The sequence below is a fragment of the Strix uralensis genome, chromosome 2 (genome assembly GCF_047716275.1).
Source record: "Strix uralensis isolate ZFMK-TIS-50842 chromosome 2, bStrUra1, whole genome shotgun sequence".
Lineage (NCBI taxonomy): Eukaryota > Metazoa > Chordata > Aves > Strigiformes > Strigidae > Strix > Strix uralensis.
This window is the reverse complement of record NC_133973.1, coordinates 111313279-111336387: the sequence shown is the minus strand read 5'-3', so window position 1 is coordinate 111336387 and position 23109 is coordinate 111313279. Positions and strand designations below refer to the sequence as shown.

The following is a 23109-nucleotide window of genomic DNA, read 5'->3' as shown; positions in this document are numbered from 1 at the left end:
GCTACCTGATGTTTAGTAGCTATTTTTTTTATTCCAACGTGCTTTAGAAACAAGCTAATATACATTAGCTGGCTCCTGGAATCACTTCAGCCAACAATAAAATAGATAGATATTGAGGGTGAAAGATGACAGATGTTTAACTACATACAAAACAAGCTGCTCTGCAGTTTAAAAAGGCAAGAAGTGAAAAAAACCCCATCAGATTCACCAGAATCAGCAGGGTAAGTTGTAGAATTGGCGAACAGGCTAAACATTGCTGACAAGAATTTCATCAGGTTGCTGTAATGGGAAGGATGTCAGTCCCCAAAGAGGTTAACTGCTCCTTTCCCCTATTTTAACCTTTGTATTAGGAACTACTTCTTGCAGTGGGTTAGGATCACAGAATTTTATCTCAGATTTAGCAGACAGGACAAGATCTTTTAAAGATCACTAGCGATTTTTCATGCTTAACTCTGGGAAACTTCAAGGGTCATGAGCTTCAGAAAATGTTGACTGCTAATGGTCTGAAAGAATCGCTCTCCCGAGCATGTCTCAGAAGTTGGGCAGTCAAAATCCTTTGACAGTTTGAAAACTCTGGTCCAGAATTTGAGTTTTCACCTGGACAATGTAAACTACTTGGGATCTTAAGATTTCTTTTTTATTTGATCAGCCTCCACAAAAGACCTTTCATGGTTTATTTGCAAGAAATCAACATTTTAAAAAGAGAGGCAGAGGATCTTGGCATCATTTGAGTAATTGATAAACACTGTTTTCATATTTGCATTGTTCTGTATGGCAGGAGACATTCCCACTCAAAGAAAAAAGAAGTGTTAAAAGATGGAATGAAGTTTAGGATTTCCAGACTCCTATTGCCCTGAAGCACTCAGATCCATTTCACAAGCTTGTCACAAGAGCTTTACTTTCCAGGTCTAAAAGCATCAGATGAACAGGTCATTATATAAATAACAGCAGAAAATTAGAGCAAATAGAAGTGCTGGAAGAGCTTTTGGACTCTTTTTCCTTTAAGGATTACAAGGAATTTTTCTTTGGGCAGTGTCCTAGGGTGTAACCAAAAGTAGTGCAGCTGCCAAATAAGAAATGTCTTTTTAAATTAACTTCCTTACAAATGTTCAGCTCATTACTATTTATTACTTGGTTATTCAATTCTTTTGCACACAGATTTCCAAGGCAGACATGGTTAAGGAAATATGTAAAAACTCCAGTTTCCCTAATTGTCTTTTATGCTTGTGTGTGCCATCTTTTTCCTCCAGCAACAACACACCACATTTTATATTGATGATTTTAGCAGAGAAGGATTTACAGAATGCAATCCATCCTTTTCAGCATTCACTACTCAGTGCTGTATCAGGAAATATTTACTACTTCTACAATAAAAAGAGTAGGTTTGTCCTGCAACTTGTATAGTACAATTCAGGTTATCAATAGCATCAATGTTTAAAATGCCAGACCTCAAGTTTCCAGCCTCTTTTATAATTCTTTGGTTTTGCAATGAATTTGAGCAGGTAAAGGAAAAAGCTGGGGTCCCTGTAGGGGAAGTATAAACTCATGGATTTGTTTCCAGGTATACTGCATAGGAGAGACAAATCCAAATAAACTAAAGGGAGGGGGCAAGGAACTGCTGCCGAATTGCATTTAGAATTCAAGATCTCCATCTGTGGCAGTGGCATGTAGCCAACATCTTTTCAGGTTCTGTTTTTTTGAATTGAAAACAGCTGGGATATTATTGACATAGGAACTGCTTTACTGGTCTGACTCTGACCATAACAAGTTTTTCAGTTTCCAAGAGGATTCCAGCTATTTTTATAGCAAAAACTGAAACTGAAATGAGGGTTGGCTCCTACTGAAACTGTCAAAGCACATTCCAGGAATCTCAGCAATTTACCAAGTAATCACATAGTAAGCAGCTATAAAGTAGAATGGTTATTTACAATCTACAAAACGCTTTTATACAGTGTAAGCAGTTACAACACTTCTATCAAAAGTTTGATCAAAGAGAGAAAATGTTTCTTAAAATTGTCGAAGAAAACACATGCCTGATTTTCACGCCAGCTGTCCTATGCAGTATTTTAGCTGCAAGTTTACCACTCTGTTAATAGCTTCAAAACTAAAATAAGAAAAGGGAAAGTAAAGTCCAGCATTTGATGCCATGGAAAAGTATTTAAACAGGTTATCTGTGAAAATGAAGTGTTAGGTGAAAACTCCATGTGCCATTTCTTCTCAGAAAGACAGTATTTTATGGAAGTTGCAGATAATTGATCAGGTAATTATGACAAATAGATGGCAGAGCCTTTTATAAACAGGGTTGAGTATATTAATTCCCTGTCCTGAAGCTGGGAAAATGAGGTACGGGGAGGTTGTGTGACCTCCCAAGCAGGTCATGGTACGGGGATGCAAGGTCAGATCTGACACCAGGTATCATTCTGCCTCTGTACACAGGCAGGCTGTCCCTGCTAGGCTATCTACTGCATACTTCCCCGATCCACTTCAGGAAAGTGTCCTTTTTCACAAAAGCATTTAAGCACCTGTTTCAACTCAGCCATGTTCTCATTTCTCCTGAAGTGAACTAGAATTTTAGTGCCATCTAGTTAATTTTATGCCTAATACTAAGTGCTTCCATGTGTGATGCCTTGAAATAGGAGCAATGTTTGGAATGTGCTCAAGCACTTTCCTGAACTGGTCCCAGTGCTGGCCTTTCTCCTTCCAGAAAAAATATCTGGAGGAATTCAAAAGAGGTTTTGATCTGCATTATGAACTATCGTTAGCGTATTGCTGAAGACAAAATACTGGTTCATCTCAGTTGCTAAAAGCAGCAGTTGGACAGAAAAGAAGAAATTACAGAGCTGTCATGGAATATTTGTTTCACTTATTTATGGACGGAACTGCTATAGGTTTTGATTGCAAAGAATTATAATCATCACAAAACTATGAGAAGTGCAGCAGAGCTAGACCAAAGGTGAATTGAACACAGTATCTTGTTTCCAACAGTGCATCATAGTCACTGTTTATGAAATAGTACATTTAACGAAGACAAGTAGATTGTGAACTTTCCCTGGTATATCCTCCAGTTTCTGCCAACCAAGTACTTAAGAAGATTGTGAGCCAAGAGCTATATCCAGACTCCCATATTTAATAGGCACCAATGGGCTCATCCTCTAAAAATGTATCAAACTCCCTTTTGAATCCATTTATACTTGGCCTCTACAGCATCCTCTGGTAAAGGGCTCCATATTTTAACTTATTGCACAGAAACTCAGGAATTTTCCAGGGTGCTCCAGTAACCAGAGCTCAGGTTTGGTTAACGGAGCTCTCGAGTGGTAAAAGACTTTAGCCCCCAGCCCCTCTCCCTGTCCCTCCCCATCAGCAGGGACATCATCACCATCATGTTACTGACAAAGAGCTGCATCTCTTCTTAATACATCTTGCTAAAATGGCTTCCTAAAAGACATCACTGTGTAACTGAAGCCAAAAAAAAAAAAAAAAAAAGGTGTCTGGGGGGAGCATTAACAGTTCCAATGTATTTTTCAGAAACAGAGGAAGATTAGTGACCACATCCTCAGGTGGTGTAAACAAGTGATGTTTTAGTAACCTCAGCAGCAGTATGCAGAGTGATACCACGGGTGACTTGGCCTCTCTGTGGCTTCTGATCAGTCACTTCCATCAGCAGCACTCCAGAAATCCCCACCCGTCCTTCTCCCGTGGAGACAGAGAGACACCTCAGTCACCAGAAGTCATTATAAACTGTGACAGAACGCTATATCCAAGGACAGCACCTGGCACCAAGGAAAATTAATATTTCAGCTGCTTGAATGTCATCTTGAAAATGAAAAGATTTTCATCAGACATTGTCCTGGATCCTTGCACTCTTTGTACACTGCAGAAGTGCTCTGCATGATAATAGCATTTACAATTTTTAAAAAAATGGTTTGGGCAAAAAGGGAGCCTCCAAGACAGAAGCATATACTTGGTAAAAAACTGATCACCACTGTTCTGGGCTATCTGGAGGACACTTTCATAAAAAAGATTAGTATTTGAGATTACTGTATATTTGAACTTTTAGAATAGTGTTTTAGTGATAAAACAGTTTTGGATACAGCAGCTACGGGACCGAATAGTATTCCAAGGAAGACTGCACACTCAAACGTGCAACAAACAAAATGAAATGTTATTTCTTCCTTCTTTATTTTTTTCTCTGTTCATCCCAATTGTATTTCTTTTCTCAATCTTCCCTTCTGAATTTGAATCTGGATTTTCTCCAATTTTTCTTTCTTGTCACCCAAATATTTTAAGACATATTAAATAGCCTGAAATAATTAACCAATATTAAGTAGTGTCCTTGTCTCAACATTAACTAAAGAGAAATCTCTTTATTCTCTGCCAGATTTATCTGTATGCCACCTCACTGATAACGACTTTTATGGCAAAAGTCCAGTTGCTTAGAGACAAGCCAGGATACATAAATAGCTATTTCATGGTAACTCAGATTAAATGGATATGGCTGCAAATAAATATATGTATATTTCAACATCAGAAGCTAAATATGATTCTAAAGGTTTCCCTGTTTCATTCTGGATCAAGTAGGCTTAACACTATGGACTATATTTCAATAGTTCTTAATCACAACTGTCAGAGTTTTGAGTCCATCTGATTTTAGGAGAGCAAAATGTGTCACTGAACCCACAAGCTGATTGTTGGAGGTATAAATTTGTCAAGTGTGGTTGAAATTTGTTGAAAACCTGGCCCAAAATATTTCAGAGAAAATGTAGCTGAGCATACATAAAACAGTGAATACTCCAAGGTATGTGTGTAACCCAGTTTATTTCCAGTTAAACCTATGGCATTTTTAGAATGTACTGGCTCCAGAAGGGCACAGAAAGGATTTGACAGAAAAGAGCTCAAAGATGCCAAATTACAAGCAGCATCTACAAGCCTAAAAATACTTACATTAACCCATGGATGCTCAAGAACTTGCAAGGCTGAGAATCGCAGATCTACATCTACTTGAAGCATCATTGTGATAAGTTCCTGAGAAATGGAATACTGGGTCAAATTTAAACATTTTTAAAGAATAAATCAACATTTAATTCACTAAAGTGCTCTTCAACTGATTATGTAAGAGTGCTCGAAGAGAGAGTGAACTACCAACTGCAGAAATATATTAAGATTATTTTAAAAAAAGAACAACTATGAACTGCTGAACTTCAAGATGAACTTTTAAATCAATATCTAACAGTATCTTGGAAAGCTAGAAGACAGTTCTGAGTTACAGTTCTGTAGCCACTGTTTAAGAGAAAAGCACTTAACACATAATCTACAAAACAGATGGTCGCATGAAATTAGGTTAGCTTCCCATTAAGAAAAAGCCAATTCCTCAGTAGGAAAAAAGCCAGTAAATCTAGAATTTTACTTTAAGCTCTTGTATAAATGACATAAAAGATAATAAAAAAACCCACTTAAAAACATTATTTTTCATCCTCTGATTTTCTCTGCAATTACCTAGTTTTCAACTAGCATGTAAATAAACCTATATCTAATTCCACCAGTGAGTGCAGTGCACAGAAAACAGGAGGGCAGTATGACAGTAAATAAAGAGGTATCACCAAAGGCCAAAGTTGATAATTCTGAGTGACAAGGAGAAGTTAAATGAATAGGCTAATGCTTCAAACCAGAAATTTTAGACTGGACTATTTGGAAGAAGGAGTTTCACAGGGTAACACGATTGGCAAAGGACTTGCAGAGTTCTCATTAATGATGCTACAAAATAAAGCCTGCTACAACACAATGATGTGGTTTAGAGGACTTCTTCCAACTCCGTGACTGTATCCCATTTGTTAACCTCATTAGTTAACAGGCTAAAACACTAGTCCTGATCACCCTCCACATATCTGTAAAAGCAGGATGTAACTCTCCAAAGAATGGAGATTCAGAATGTAGAACACTACTCTCATTACCTGCATCTACCTCCAAATTTCCTTTTCTTTTTTTTTTTTTTTTTTTTTTGTGATTAATTAAACTGAAAGAAACAGGAAGACAGTTTTGCCTGGCTTTGCCTTACAGGCTACAGAAGTAAACTGGCAGAAATGAAGCACTTATGTACAGGATGATCATATGAATAGTTTTATGGTTTTGGCTTTTATTTTTTTTCCATACATGTATGTCTCTCTCTCTCTCTCTCTCTCTCTCCACCCCTTCCCCAACTATAGTGAATGTCAGGTCCCTAGAAATTCTGTGAGTTAAACTGTTGCTCCAGTGCACTAATAAGAGTTAAAAAACTTGATCTGCTCTGCAAGTATAATGAACTCTGTCAGGATCTGTACCTGAAAAGGATTGTATCTGCCTTAGCACACTTCAAGCTCTACCTCCTTTGTGTCATGTTCTAAGAGCCTATGGCCCATGAACTGGTGGCCAGAACAAGTCTGTATTTCATACCACAATGACAACAATAAGGAGTTACAGGCAATGCGAGGCCTGGTTCTTTGACAGAAAGAAACAACAGACAGATTGTCTAATAGGATTAATAAAGGGAAAACAGTATCCCTATAATATTATTATATAATATTCAAAGGCTCCAGGTTGGTAACTGGTCCCCATCGTAAGTACATATAAAGCAAAGTCCCAGAGAGCTTTCAAGCTAAGAAGTGTAGGTCAAGCAAAGGTACTGAAATGTCTTCTTGATCAGTAAGGGCTGATGGTGCCTCTGTTGTGTGAGGCATCATAAGAGATGGGGTCCATTTCAGAACCACCTGGAGTCTAACAGACCAGTGATCAAACGACAACGTACTTGGTGACCCAGAGGAACTTATGGGTATAGCAGGAGATATACGAGACATGTCAAATACAGAACTGTGAAAGAACAACACGCATCAGATACTGGCACTGGGAATAATATTGGAGAAGAAAGTATCATCAACTATAAAACCCACCTTTGCGGAGTCAGAAACATTGTCCCAATACGGAGATGGAAAATCCACCTGTCCCATCAAAATCTGATCAAAAAGCACTTCTTGGTCATCTCCACTTCTGTAAAGTAAAAACCAAACAAAAACAACAACAAAACCCACAAAGAAATTATTTCCAGAGCTGGATTCAATGGGCTTCTTGAAATTGGTTTTAACTGGCAATCCCTTAGTATACTTTTGGAAGCTGTTGATTCCCCTCCGGCATGCAACCATGTCTGTGAATGGCGAGATCATAAAACAAAGTGCATTTGGTGCATTCTTTCTGAGGTAACCTGCTTGTCTTTAGGATTGTTGACAACTTTGCAATTGCTTTGAGGGGACAAAAGATCTGACATGTCCTTATTAAGTGGCTTACTTTTTAATTACCTTTACCGACCACAAAATATGTTGTATTTGGTCCATGAAAGAAGATGGTTATTTCACTGTGTATTTTAAACATCAGGCAAAGGCACCCAGAACCCATAATGGAGGCTCTTGTTTTGTAATGCAATGAAGTTTAAATTAAAATAAACAAACATGAGACAGAGATTTTACAGTAAAATCACAGACATTTATGGGGTTTGTGTCAAATACTATGCAGAGCACAGAAAAAACCAAACCCTACAAGCAGAGAACTTCTTCCAGTGGGAATCCCTGTGCTTAATGCAAAAGCAGCACAGGGACCAATTCACAGAACAAGGATCGTTGAATAGATCAGTCCATACCCACGGAATGGAGGAAAACCACAGAGCAGGATGTAAGTAATCACACCCGCTGCCCAGATGTCCACCTTCAAGCCATATCTAGAAGTGTGAGAGACATGGTTAGAGACATTTGACTCCTATGAACTACAGTACAAGAACAGAGGAAACATTTTCAGAATTATTAATAATTTCCTATATATTCTCATCTGAATTTTCTCTATGTCCTACCTACCTATCTAATTCCATTTTCAAATCTTTTTAACATTTACATCTTAAAACTACATTAGATCAGAATATAGGAGTGAACAGAAGATATTGTGCTGTATTCCTGAGACAGACAGTGACGCCTACCAACAAGAAGCCTGCAAAGGTGACACAGGCTGCTCAAGCCAGAAGGCATTTTACTCTGTGGAACAAATCAGAAGAAGACAGTGTGTGATAACAAAATAAAATTAAGTTAACAGTAGTTAGCAGTCTCTGGGGACAGCTTAAGAATTAATGTATCTGCAAATGTGTAGTTAATAACTCAGTGTTAAGCTGAGAAGTTTGAGGCCAACAACTGGCAGAGAAACCTGATATAACTCCAAAGTTGGTCCTGCTCTGAGCTGGTTTGCACAAGATAGCCTCCAGAGGACCCTTCCAACTCTGGAGCCACCATTCTGCGTCATACCCAAGCAAAGGTAGCATAAAAATCTTAACTGCAAGAACTCCTGTCAGGCACATTGTCGAGAACATGCTCCACTGTGTACACATCAATGAATCATCACTAGAACTGATTTACCCAGTTTCAGCAATGATTTCTGGAGCTACATATGTTGGGGTCCCACAAACAGTATATAGAGGTCCATCCACAATTGTTGCTAGGCCAAAGTCTCCCAGCTTCAGGGACTTGCTTCCATCTTGGTGTTCATAAACCTAAACCAGGAGGAAAATTCAAAGGTTTAACACAATACCATCAAGGTAACTACTGTATCATTTACTAACTGCCTGAAATGTTCCTTCTAATTTACATTCTTTTTTCTCTCCTTACCTATAACATACTTCTCTGCTTTGAAAATTCACAGACAATTTTGACAACTTCCCTTGAATGCGCTCAGGATGTTTGGGAAAGACTTACCTTGGTACCTGGCCAACAAAGGACATACTACTTGCTAGAATCTAAAGCCCAGAAGAAAAGGTTTGACCTTCCAGCAGTGACATTCCTAGGTTAACTCCCCACTGACAGTCAATTCAGAGTGTAGGGTTTTTGAGTTTATACCTTTTACTTGCACAGACTTTAAAGGCTTGCACAGGAACTTCAACTTCTTAGATAATACAACAGTGACTGCACTGATAGCAGCAACAGATTCTTCTCTGTGTATTGAAGTAATAAGATGCAAACCTGGGTGGACTATTTCACCTAGAAACACTGTCCTCTCCTTGGATGACTGTTAAACACCAATCAGTGTCTTAGTGGTATGTTACCATCACCAACAGACATAGGTAGGGCTGTTAATGAGTATACCTGAAAATCCTGTTTTAAGACATGGTCTTCACCACAGCAACATGATCCTTCATGGGTTTTAATGGGTGCAAAGGGAGATTAAGGTACAGTCACAAGAAAAAAGCTAGGAACATCAGTAAAAAATACACAATTTTAAAAGCTGGGTCAATGAAAAAGAACAACCCCAAACCTGCAAACACTGAAAAAATACCAAAAAATGTTTAAAGTAAAAAAGACTAAAATATATCTAAATTAAACACTAGACTGTGAGTCTTTCTTTAATCTAACTGCTGGTTTGGGTTCTTGCTTCCCATTTTGGAATTGCTTATGATGCAATTTAATGCTGTTTACCACAACAGCACCTTAGAAAATGGAAACAGTCTACAGGAGGCCTTCTTAAAGTATATATACATCACTTTATTATTTTGCAACCCAATTCGAAGCTCCATGCAGTCTGGCTCACCAATAGTGATATCCTGACAACAATTAGCAGTAACACTGTGCAAAACCAGAAGACATCATACTTCACAATCAAAACCAAAATAATCCTTAATACCCATCTTGACCAGCTACTCCTACAACAGAAATCACATTTATCTACAACGGTTTGCAGAGGAAAATCCTAGATTTTTTTTTCTTACAAAAATACAATGAATTCTAAAATGGACACCTGAACAGTTCACTTGGTACAAAAAAGAAATCTTGAAGCTTCTTGACACTGTTTGCTACAGATCTGCTATAGCTCTTAATAATTATTTATATTATAAAGTCCCCCCAGTTTCTCCTTTGTTAATGTTAGTCATGTCTAGAGAGAAAACCTCTCTCTGTCCCGAATCCCTACTACCAGGTGATACAGCCACAAGCAGACATTCAGAATACTCAAAATTCTTCCCCCTTATGTTATTTTTAATACTACAACTGGATCTTTAAGAGGACCAGCAATTTGATACGGATTCACATTTCTCTGCTACTAAGCCAGAAAAAAAGATAGTCTTATAGAAAAGCACCGGATAAAAAGCAATTATGGTTTTATTAAAAACACAGATTGTTAAATACATCTGGTTCCTGAAACTAAAGAAAGTGCTCTCTGAAATGGCAGTAATAAATCTAATTTCAACAACAGTTTTAATTAAAAGCTAGAGACTAGAGCTTTAAATATTCACATGCTGAAAAATGTAAAGTGTACACTTAGACATCAAGAGCTGAATCCAGTCTAATTAGCATCTCATATTCTATTTCATGTGGTTATCTTTTACAAAGCCCTCTGAGTTGTGTTAACCTAGTGAACATTCATAAGTTCCTTCCTTCCACAGACCGTACCTTGTATGACTCAAATATCCTAGAAATTCATTATGGAAGAGGCTTGTTTGGCAATGTTTACCAATGCAGAAGGTTTTGTACTGTGCATTTTCCAGTATTTTGCCCCATCTGTTTCCAGGAATTACTTTCCTTTGAAAACTACTTCAGTTGACTTGTAAAACTGAAGAAAGTAACTTTTCCTCACCCTTTTATAACTCCATATAAAAAGGAGCCCAATGTGAAGCTGTGGTATGTTACTTGCCAGTCAAGGAATGTGAAAGATAATTTAATGCTCATGTTATTCAGAACAAACACTATATATGTTCCACTGCATTTAAATACTGAAGGGCAATTAAAGAAATGGGGATTAGTGCAAATTACCCACTATGTAGTGCTTTCACTGTTTTAACTAAGCAATAAAACTGTGTAATTGTACAACACTAATTGAATGCAGCCACACATAATTGTGTGCCACCATATGTATCCTATTACTACAAAGACTGTCAGTATTTTCTAAGCTGCTCTTGTGATCAGTGCAGATGGCAACAGTCAGAGAAGTTGTTCTCTAGGGTTTATTATATGGCTATAAAGACATCCCATGACTTGACAAAATAAACGTGCTAAATAGCAGCAATTATGAAAAATGTTCCAATTAAAACATGGAAGACACTCTCTAGAGAACAAAAAAAATGCTAAAAAATCACAGGTATTCAGCATACCCTAAACTCTTGGACAGTTGACTGTTAGGTGGGCTTTGCATGCTTTGAGGATACCGAATATTTAAGCACTTACAGAAATAACTGGTGTTGCACATAGGACATTGAGACAGGGTCACACACACGAACATTTATCAGCAGGGTCTATAGCCAATGGCACACATCATCTCTAGCATGAAAGTTACTCTTGGGGAAGATGAAAAATGAAAAGAAAGAGGGAGGTGAAAGGGAAAGCTGTCTCAGGAGCCCGGGAAGAGATGCTATAAGGGGAGGCTCTACATGAGCATCCTCCTCTGGGCGCCCTCTCCAGAGCATCATGTTCTACTTCACCTCCCATATTTTTCCTGTAGTAACTCTACAGCTTTTGTCAGGCCTTGCTCATCCCCCTTGCTTTTTCCTAATAATGGGGCTGTTAGCCTTGGAAAATGCATTGATCAGGACAGATGCTGTCCCCCTGGTTTGTTGCTCCGCTTTGGGCAGGTCTGTTATAGGCTCCACTAAACCTAAAGCTACAACCCGCAGGTAGGAAAAGAGCTTGGGAAAGGGCTGATTCTCACACCGGTGGTCAGAAGAACCTGCTGTAACAACACTACAGGGCTTGCAGGTGCAAGACCATGACAGTAACGGTGTGAAAACAACAGCACAAGAACAAGGGAAAAATACTACCAGGTGAGAGGTTACAGAGCTGCAAGCAAAAGGCAGGCTACAGAAGGCAAGTTGAAGGTATTTAGCAACAGAAAGGCTATGACCCATATGGCATTTTGCAAGTGTTTTATAAATGCCACGAAAATAACCCTAATTGCAGTCTTGCGATAGAAGGAACTACCCATCCCATTTCACAGATATGAAGATAAGAGTAGAAAGGTCAAGAGACACTAAGGCAAACATCAGAGACAGGGTCAGAACTCAGGTAAGGCTGGTTCCTAAGCACTCCTCTAACACAGTGTTCGTTTCTTTCAAGGACCCAATAAACCTTAGAGAATTAATATAATCTATGAATCAAATGCTGGGTTTTGAGAGTTAGGATACTGCCAGAGGTTAAGCGCTGTATCCTCACTGCTCAGTATCAATATCAATGTAGGACCTTTACATATGCACAACACTGGAAAAAATCACTCAGAAACATTTCAGCTACAATGCAAACAGTGTGATCATTCCTGGTAATGGGTAATTACCAGAGATGGCTGGTCATGCAAATCTAATCCTCTTCCTGCTGCTCCCATCTCCTGCCTACCTTTCTCTCTTACCCCAAAAGCTTAACTCTATTGTTGTCAGACTTCAGGCATTTAGAGACGTGCCAAGACAGCAGCAGAGCAAGCCTTGCCCCTGACCATGACCCTCCTGCATGTTCCAAGTTACAGCATAAATGAATCCTGGCATATGATTGCTATAACTTCTGCATGCAGCCATCTATGAACATCAGCACAAGGGCTGCAAAAGGAGTATCAGTTGTCAGCGTCTAGTGAAACTTCTACCCAACAAGTTTTTAGCAGTTTCTGGAAAATGAGGGCAGGCTACTTCCTCACCCAGAACTATAAAGGCACCTGCCTCTAGAGTAACCTCAACTATAGAAATGGAAGTTTAGTAAGATCTACTTGAGTCAACTTTTCCATAAAACCTCTTCAGGGTCAACCAGGACTAAGTGCAGTAATTCATGGCAGAGAACACACAACTGAGAGAACTGATATTCTAGGCATCTTAAACAATGTTTTATGGTTGCTGAATATATGGATAATTGGGACATCTTGATACTGGAACATGTCACCAAATTCAGGAAAGCTCAGAGAACAGTGAAATAATCATCGGAAATTAATTTCTCAGAAGAAATAAAACTATGTCAGTTGGAGAACACAATTGCTGCATTCACGAGTGCAAAATTCTCAGAAGAAGGACTAACTGCCAGGGTATGTTTTTCATTGTCTTCAGTAGATAGGGCTCATACAGATTCAGTCAGGAAAAGGAAGATTTAGGCTGTGTATTTGGGAAAGTGGCTTAATAAAAAGTGCTATAGGATTATTTGGAAGATGGAGCATGGAAAGGAAGGACACTGAAGTATCTTCCTGGTTGTGCTCTGACGTGCTACATGATTAGGGCACAACATTTACACCCACCATATTTGTAAAAACTGAACTGCTGCTAATTACTGAGGTAGCTGCGGAAGTACAGAATAGTCTATTGAGGACAGAACACCTTTGTATTTATGAGAAGCTCGAAATTATACTGCAGCTTACTAAAAGGTCACTTCTAGTGATCACTGGAACAACTCTGCTGCTGTTTCCTGGGGAACAGTCTAGACATACCAGCTTATGTTACTGTAGTTTTTGTGATAATTGTTATTCTTAGGAGAGCTTTACAATACTAAGGTTAAAATTAAAAGACCAATGACTTAAAAGACTGAAATAAACCTGGTGGGTATGTGGAAGGAGGGAGAAGAGCAGGCCTTCTCTCACACACTCCCAAGTTATCAACAGTACTGAAAGCTGAATCTTCACTTACCAGTAGATTCTCCGGCTTGATATCCCTGTGGACAATGTTCAGGCTGTGAAGATATTTGATGGCACTGGCCAGATTGTAAAGCATCCCACTGGCATCCCGCTCTGTATATTTGTTGGTGGAAGTAATAGCATCAAAAAGATCTCCTCCCTGGAGCAAAATGACCATAGCATATGAGCAATACTGCTTGTGAAATGACTGAAAATTTTGGGAAGATCAAGGAGCATCATTTATAGAGGAGCAGGAGGAGGGAGGAGCAGCACAGTTTCCTTGCAGCTATAAACTATGGGTACTGTGATGACATCCCCCATAATGGCAGCTGAACATATCACTAACTCAAAACCATTTGTCATGGCTTAGTTGGTTATCCAAGAGGCCAGAGTCTCTACTGCAAACTGTTCCCACCTGCTGCTGCTTTTGTAACATGTCCAGCACTTGCCAACCTGTGTGTTCAGAGACCCTGTTGAAAATTTCTGGCATGCCTACATGCTTGCCTGTCATGATGCCGTGTACCAGCTCTTGCCACTCTTTATTATAATCACAAACAGGCTGATATCAAATTTTTGCCCAAAGCCTGACTGAACTCCAGAAGGATATAGGAACTCTGAGTAAAACTCAAACCAGCTACCTGTCATCACTGCTAGTGTATTTTAAAAGTCTGTTTCCATCTCATAAAACTTTGAAATGTGGATTTTAGAACACACTTGCTGTACATAAGATGTGAAGTTTTTGGTAGTGCAATGCTTCTTGCAGCTAATATTGAAGAACTTTCCAGCATCTTTGTCAGACAATCATACTAGAAGACACTTAAGAATTAACATTAGTATTGCACCACAGCTACAAATACAGATGGCAGCTTGTGCCATTTCCAGCTTGTGCTGTTTAATTCAGCTAAAAGCTACTGCCAGTGAAAAAAAAAAAAAACAAACCACCACAAGAAAACAAGAGAGAAGAAAAGAAGGAAAATTAAGTGGAAGTCGTCAAAGTTGAAATGATCTTCACCAGGATCTGAGGCAGCCATGACATTTGGACTGTATTTCCAGAGCTGAGCTGGCAAGTGGGAAGAAGAACATGTAAGCACTTGGAGAAAGACCAAAAGATAAGTTTAAAGAAGAGATTAAAAAGGAAGCCTGACAGAGTGGAGGAAAAACCAAATATCTTTTGAGAGATACTACTCACAAGTATTGGGCCTTCATCCAAAATCAAAGCAGCACCACAAAGAAAACACAGACCAATGGAAAAAAAAAAGAGGAGGGATAGATAATTCTGCAAAAACAATGCAAAAAATCCCTGCTGCAGTCAAAACATGAAGAAAAAAAATCACAGGAGAATGTATTTTTTAAAAAAAGTAGGTATTTTCTGAAGGCAACAGAGGAGTCCCAGCTTTGCCAACTCTCATGATTTTATCAACAGCCTCAATTTATTTGCTGGGGTTTTTTTAAGGCTCAGCTCCAGAGTAAACACTGTTTTCAATTCTTAGTGAAAGGAGGAGGGGAAAGAAACAAAACCAGATTTTTTTCCAGGAATCACAGCTACAGAGAAAAAGGGAAAGACCGAAGACTCAAATCTGAGAAAGCAGACATTACCTGTTAAACCCCAAACAAACTATTGTAAATTTTGCATTGTTGAGGTGCAGCTGAAGTCTACCAGTGCATGTTTATTCCCATTGCAGATGCAAAACCCCAGTTTTGGAAACTGCTTGCAGCCAACCATTGTCAAATCTGGACCACATCAAAACCTCTTGCTCTGGCTAGTGACTGATCAAGATACGTCAAGATACATAGTGTCAAGGAAAAGGAGGGATAAAAGGCCAAGCTAAACCAGATAGAGGATTAGAGAGCAAGGCCAAATATTTGGCAAAAGTACAATACCATGTACTTCATGGCATTATCTGATCCCTAAGTATTAGATATCAGCATGTGGCAAAATATGTGGGATAAATAATCTATCTTCCCTAAGCTCCTTCCTGTGAAGACCCTGTACCAGCTGCTTTTTAACATGAGGTAGTGGATTAGACAGATTGTTGGTCTTATCTAATATGTTCCAGATGCTCAGAAGAAGTGTCAATAACATCAGCAAAAGATCTGCCTCCAAACAAAGAAAACAGTGCAAGCTGAGATATGAGAGGCAGGAAAGAATGAAGCTGAATCTTAAAAAGAGAAGGTAAAATTTTGGCCTAAAGTCAGAAGAAAAAGTACAAATGTACAAATGTTCATGTGCAGGAGAAACCTAAACTCAAAACAAGATAGAGGCTGCAGAGCACATTAACAGACAGTCAAACCAATCTGAAGCAGAATAATTTTCTCCATCTAAGCAGTCTACTTTACTCAGTAAAATTTCTTACCAGGTAGCCTGCTAAGGAACGAGAGCATATATTTAGTCTGTGGGATTCTCTGCAGGTAAAAGAGAGGTAATATCCTGGAAAGAGTTAACAGAGCTGACAGCTATATCAGGCAGAATTGTTTTCAGACTTCCCTTTCCCCGAAGAGCACTTTAACCTGGAAGGTTCTGCTTAGCCAATTCACACAGCAGGTCACTATCATTTATTCAGGCACAAGGGTTGAGTTCAGGATGACATTTCAGTCTTAAATCCCCTGTTCTGGAGTGAAATGGGACCAGAAACATCTGAATGCAGTTTTTATCATCTGTGCACATGAGGAAGTATACTTGGAAGTACAGTAACCAATTATTTATTTATTACCTTGTTATGTAAATGATATAATCTCTCTTTTCTTCTGCAAAAGTGAAATCATATCCTGGAGCAGTAAAGGAAACTCTGCAATAAATCTTGCTTGTTAAATTGGCCAAACCCCTGTTAGGTTTGAATAACAATTTTGTTTCGCTGTGTAAAAAGGCAACGTGCCAGAAACCAGGTTCTTGCTTCCTTTTACAAGCACCACTTGCAATGTGTTTATATTTGTATTTATGAAGTGCTTTTTCTTACACTTTACAAAGCAATGAATGGCCTATCTGCCATGAAGTGAGGGCAGTATTTGCAGCAGCCACTTATGTCAAACATGTTACTGCCAATTAATGCAGGGTGGTATTAACTGAAACCGTGCTCTGCAGTATCAAGTCTTTTCTCCTTGAATTTCTTTCCTGTCTGTGAGTTTGATTTAAAGTCAGGTCTTCAAAAGTCAGTCAATAACAGATGGTTAATCAATTCTAACAGTGCATGCTATGAAATGGTAACAGACAGGATTGGTGAATTAACAATTAATGTATTTCCAGAAATACCTTCCCTGGTGCCCATAGAGTATAACAAGGCTTTTTTTCCAGATTAAACATTAAGGAATAGATGTTTGCTTCAAAGAAACAAAGTTGACTTCCCAGGATCAGGGTACTTCTAAATTTCTTCTATTATTCCACATAAAAGTAAAGAACATTAAAACAGTGCTCTCTAGGATATCTGTACTACAGAGATGTCTATAAAACCCTTCTATAGCATAACTAAAAGCACAAATATCTCAGTATGTGCAGTAACCCTGAAGAGTAAACAAGAAAGAGTGCAAGAAGACAGATTTTTCCAGAAAGTGAATATAATAGGTGGTTTTATTTATATACGTCTTTTAGGCTAGTTATTTTGTAAGAGTTGTCAGTCCCCTCCTCTCTTATTTAGCTGTGTAGGACTTTGATTAAAAATCCACTGGAGACTACAGTTTGAATATTTTCCAAGTATGAACAGCACAGCAGGTTGCACCCATAAAACCAGCTATGTGCTTATGTCTTGGCATGTTAGACAAGGCACAGCTTTTACTTCTTAGCACACCTCATGGGGCCAAGATGAAGGATTTCTCAATGAAGGCTGAAGCTGTGGCTACATTAGATTGCAATGCTGTGCAAGAGTACTGAGGTACCTTTGAACAAGCTCTCATGGACACTGGAAAAATCCGCAGCAGCATCGATCTCAGAGTGAGATTACTTATCATAGGAAAGAGCAATAATTATGATTAAAATAGTGTTAGATGGCTAATGGCATCTGATCTGAAGCTGTGCTATTCCACATTGCACTCCTCAGTGCGAGAGAGGGCTGTGACTACGAAGAACATGGGGAAATTCTTCTGGGACTGGTTACACAGAGAGATTCGTGGCATGGAAGAGTGCCAGTACTTTCCATTTTTCTTAGGATTTAGCCTCTCCATCACAGACAAAATGGGGATGCTGGGCACCCTGTCAGGTCCTTGCCACCAGCACGTCCCAGTGTGCTTCCTCAGAGCTTGGAGATGGTGGACACTAGTGTTAGTGAGACCATAACCTCCATAGCACCACTTAAGCCATGTAGGACATCTGGCAGGCTCAAAACACAGAGGACAATGTTGCTATCTCCTAAGCTGTGGGGCATGGGCTGAGCTTCTCAGGGATAACAAGGCTGTCCCAGCCTGCCACAAAGGACAGGAAAAATATGTGGCCATCCACCCACAGGCCACCCTTGACAGCCACCCAGCTCTGCACTGGGAACACAGCTTGCACCACCATTGCTGCCATGGAGCACAGGGGATAATGGAATAAACCAAAAATCTTTTCATTCTCCTTGCTTTCGTATTCCAGCCCAGCGATTGAGAAGTTCTTTAAGAAATACTTGGACCTGGAATCATCCTATCTAACACCTCAATGAGGTGCCTACATTAAGAGCATCCCCTAATCTCCACCTACAACCACAGCAAAGAAGATAACGATCCTGCTTGCCAAAATCACTTTTTCTCATGACTTCTTGTGGTGCCTGTTTCTAACCATGGACAGAGAGGATGTCTACCGAAGGTGACCACACTTTTAATTTAAGTGGAATTGATCAGGGTGTCAGGGTTCAGAGTGCCTGATTTACTCACAAGTGTTGAGCATGCACATACAACAGGCCTGCACAAAAACGCCGCTGCTGCACAGCTTTATTGTAATCTTTGTCCTTAATCACTTAAAACTGTGGATTTCCCAGGTGTAGGCATGATAGGCTGCCCCAGAAGAACATGCTGATCAAAATACGGAAATGGAGGTAGCTGCTGGAAAGATGTCCTTCCCACAGGATAGTTGAGGAGGGAAGGAGAATCACTAATCACACTAGTGAATGTGAAAAACGGGTGTATTCTGTTAAAGTAAGTATGGAGGACAAGATGTCCTCAACAGTTTTCTGTCCTAATTTGTACAATTTACTCAAATGGAATTTTACTACCTTTTATGCATGGTGACATACTTGTGTATTAGTACCAGAACTGAGAGCTAAATTCATACTTCTTGCACTGCACTGTTGACAGTATGGGGGCAAGAGATGACCTGGTCTGAGTTTCATAATCCATTTTGAATATGTAATTCCACCAGTGAGTGAAATAAATGCATGAGATCTGAAAGTTACTACGAAGAAATAAATAGGGTCCCAAATGTAAAACACTGCATTCGCAAACCTACTTTTCAGAATAGAACCATGCTTTAAATATCAAGTTTTTCTCTTTCACTTTCCCCTCCTCCAGCTTACATTTAGATTATTATCAAGGAGGCAAGCCTGACAATGTGTTAATATAAATCAGGAGAGAAAAAAGACAGGTAATATTGTTTAAATTTAACATAAATTAATAACATTCAATTAAACTATTTTATTAGAGAATATTGAATTTTGAAGGCTGGCATTTACGGCTATTTGGACTGGGTCTATTTTCAATTCACCTCAAGGCAGATGCTTTTCTTTAAGATAAAACTTTTTAGAGACTTCTTTTGGGGGAGCAAATAAAACTGGTGATCTCCAAACTACTGTCCATAGGGCACTTCTGAGTGCCGAAACCAGGACAGTCCTACAGAAAGTTAGACAAATATTTGAAATATTTGAAAGCTATAAAAAAATATCTGACAGTGGGTTACACATATTTCAGTAGGGTGCTGGACAAGACTACCTTCAGAGACCCCTTTCATTCTAAATTATTCTGTGATTACATGATTTTTAGTAAGTGTTAGTACCAATGAAATTTCTCAATATGGTTGAAAGAATTCTTAATAAACAGCTTGTCTCTAAAATACTCACCTTTACAAGTTCCATGACAAGGTACAACTCAGTTGGCATGTCCATCTCCTCAATTAGAAGTACAATATTGGGATGCTTGACTCGTCTTAAAATAGATACCTCGTTCTGGATCATGTGCTCCTGTCACACAAAAGAAATCTTTAATGACTATGGGTTGGTGAGAAAAAAACTTTCACAGTGGAAAAAGCAGAGAGAATTTGGACCTGCATGGATTCTCCAGGGTTTTTGGAAAGGTAACGAAGGTTTCCTCCAGAAATATGGAAGGAATATGTCTAGAAATAACATCAGTGTAATAACTGAAAGAACAGAGAGTAGAATGCAGAAAAAGAGATGGAGGAAAAGACATGTTTCTGACGCAGGAAAATTTTATAAAATTTTTTCTCTGATGCAGAATCTTCTGATTTAAAAATGTGATAGCATCTTCTCAGAGAATCTTTTGTTATAGATTTCAAAAGCTAACAGTCACTTGGTATAAAACTGATATTGATTTGATTAACCTTGCATACTGTTTAGACATAGTGACCAGTGTTGTTATAATTAGTGTATTTTTCTGTTTTCTATAGCATCTGAAATTATGAAAGTTAGAGGACAGGGTTGTTCAGTCCTGTGGAGAAAGACTTGGGGGTATTAGTGGATGGAAAACTGACTATGAGCCAGCAATGTGTGCTTGCAGCCCCAAAAGACAACCATATCCTGGGCTGTATCAAGAGAAGTGTGACCAGCAGGTCTAGGGAGGTGATTCTCCCCCTCTACTCTGCTCTCATGAGACCCCACCTGGAGTGCTGTGTCCAGCTCTGGGGCCCCCAATATAAGAAGGACATGGACCTGCTCGAGTGGTTCCAGAGGAGGGCCATGAAGATGACTGGGGAGGCTGAAGCACCTCCCTTATGAGGACAGGCTGAGTGTTGGGGTTGTTCCATCTAGAGAAGGCTCCAGTGAGACCTTATAGTGGCCTTCCAGTACTTAAAGGGGGTCTACAGGAAAGATGGGGAGGGACTCTTTATCAGGGACTGTAGTAACAGGATGAGGGTTAACAGTTTTAAACTGAAAGAGGGTAGATTCAGATTAGATATCAGGAAGAAATTCTTTCCTGTGAGGGTGGTGAGACACTGGCACAGGTTGCCCAGACAAGTTGTTCAAGACCAGGCTGGATGGGGCTTTGAGCAACCTGGTCTAGTGGAAGGTGTCCCTGCCCATGGCAGGGGGGTTGGAACTAGATGATCTTTAAGGTCCCTTCCAACCCAAACCATTCTATGATTCTATGATAATTACAGGGGTGAAGAGCAAGGGGAGTGCCCCCACACAACGAACCAACTGGAGAATCAACACATGCATCTAGAAGGACACATTGCAGTGTTTTATACTGATACACCAAGGGTCTCCAGAGGGCAGGCAAAGGCTTCAACCAAAAAGATTCTAACACTTGACAGGAAGAAGACAAACACTGACAGCTTCCCAAACTGTTCTCTCACAAAATGTTTCTTAAAAAAAAATCTTTTGGTTTTATATGATTTTTTTTGTACTTACTTTTCCTCTACATTTACTTTTTTTGATTATTTTCAGAGCATATTCTCTACCAGTTGATCTAAGGAAAGAGAAAAGAAAAAAATCATATGTTCAATCACATTAAATATTTGTCTCAGTCGAGTTTATATTTGTCATTTGAGCACAGTAGGTCTGGGCAAGAATTTTATCCAAGTATTTGTTTTGTCAAGAAATGAAGCTTGGATTTGACTGGAATTGTGAACTTAAGCCAAATTTGTTGAATACATGTGCCTGAGAAAAAAGGATTAAGCATTTTTTTTTTAAAAATGAAATCATTTCAATTTTTTAAAAACAAAGTATCTTGAGTTTTTAATTTTATAGTGGTAATTGTTACTTCTGCAGTTTTATGTAAAACTATTATATCGTATTTACAGATCCAAGTATTTTCAAAAACAAAAAGGGTTTTTTTGTATTATACAAAAAACACAAGCTATGGAAAATAGTTTTACTTTTTACTTAAAATGAAAATTCATTTGTTTGCATATCTGCACTCACAACTGCAATGACAAAAAAGTCAGCCCTTAGAATAATGTTTTATATATTCATAAGTTTATGATATTTAGCAGAGTTAAATACAATGTTTATAGGACAGAATATGAAAGGTTCTGGAGACAGTAAGAAATTATAGAGAATTATTTCAGGATGAAAACACATTTCCTTCTAAGTGTTTTTTTTTAAAACCATATAATATTTATCACTACCACATATATATGGATATTTACTATGCAGAATGCTAACATAGAAAAATAAGCTTGTACAAGTTAACAGTATCAATTTCCATTTCTTGATCAAGTTAGAAAACCAAAAGAAGTCTGTAAGGATGAAACCAATAAGCTCTGTTCACAAGCTCTAGTTTCACTATAAGGTTAAATGGAGAATGGGTAATATAAGGAAAAGCTCTTACTGAAACGCTTTCATTTTGTAATAAAAATCTAAACAGTTTACAAAAGTCTATTACATTGCCCTTAGGCATACGTTTGGTTAAAAATAAAGAAAAAAATAACCTCTGAAGCATATTGGGGGATTTTTTTCATTCTTTGTTTAGTAAAACATAGTTAAACTGATACATTATATTGATATATAATAAGTTAAATACATAAATAAACATGCCTAAAAGTGTGCACAGTCTGTCAAACAGGACATGCAAAGTGAGTCATAAACTGAAAGCACTGCATTAGGAAAATGACTGGGCATTTTCATTGCCACATTTAAGCATAGAGAACTCCTCCGCCAATGATATACCAGTAGGTATTAAAGGAAAATGGGGACTTCAGTGAAAAGAAAGAAAAAACCCCAAAATATTAACTCTGTTTGAGTTCCCAGGTCATCAGGGAGCAAAGACAGCCTGTATTAAGACATCAGTTAAAAGGCCGTGCAAAGAAATCACACTGGATCATTAAGTTTATGACTTGAGAAAAAAGTACAGCATGGCTGTTTGAGACAAGCAGAGAAAAATTCAAAACTTCTCATATTTGTACTCCCCCACAAATGGGTTTAATGCTACAGCCACAGAAATGGGCTGCACTCCATGTGCGGTGCCCCTTCCCGGTGCTGCTCTTTGGTGGCTACAGTCCCAGCTCAGTGAGGGGACTGGAAAAGATATGGACACTATTTTTGAGGAATGGAAGGAGGAGGTAGGAGAAGGAATATTAGAAATTAACATATCTGGGGTTCAAACTCAGATAAAATATGCCCTCTTTCAATAGGAGTCTCTTTCAAGCTGCTTGGTTGCCCTAGGAATGCTTCCTTTCTGTCATGAGAAAGGAAATTGATGGTTTTTGTTGGCCATAGGAGACTCCATGTACTCCAAAACACTGGGAAATCTGAGCTAGTGAGGAAATGTCAGAATTTGGAAGTATCTGAAAGTTAAAAACGAACACATATGAAAACACCGCAGGACAAATTGCACATATGACGGAGCAGATATGTA

At 38.7% G+C, this 23109-nt stretch overlaps 1 protein-coding gene across 3 annotated transcripts in view; it reads right to left on the bottom strand.

Moving 5' to 3' along the window:
• DCLK1 (doublecortin like kinase 1) overlaps positions 1 to 23109 on the bottom strand; it is a 257750-nt gene that overhangs the window by 22692 nt on the left and 211949 nt on the right. For all 3 annotated transcript variants that reach the window (XM_074859814.1, XM_074859813.1, XM_074859816.1), the window contains 7 exons: positions 21162 to 21219; positions 19635 to 19754; positions 13634 to 13780; positions 8421 to 8554; positions 7661 to 7738; positions 6921 to 7017; positions 4942 to 5022 (listed from right to left, as the gene is read on the bottom strand). In XM_074859814.1, the coding sequence (XP_074715915.1) occupies positions 4942 to 5022; positions 6921 to 7017; positions 7661 to 7738; positions 8421 to 8554; positions 13634 to 13780; positions 19635 to 19754; positions 21162 to 21219 (715 nt within the window). The remainder of the gene's footprint in view (positions 1 to 4941; positions 5023 to 6920; positions 7018 to 7660; positions 7739 to 8420; positions 8555 to 13633; positions 13781 to 19634; positions 19755 to 21161; positions 21220 to 23109) is intronic.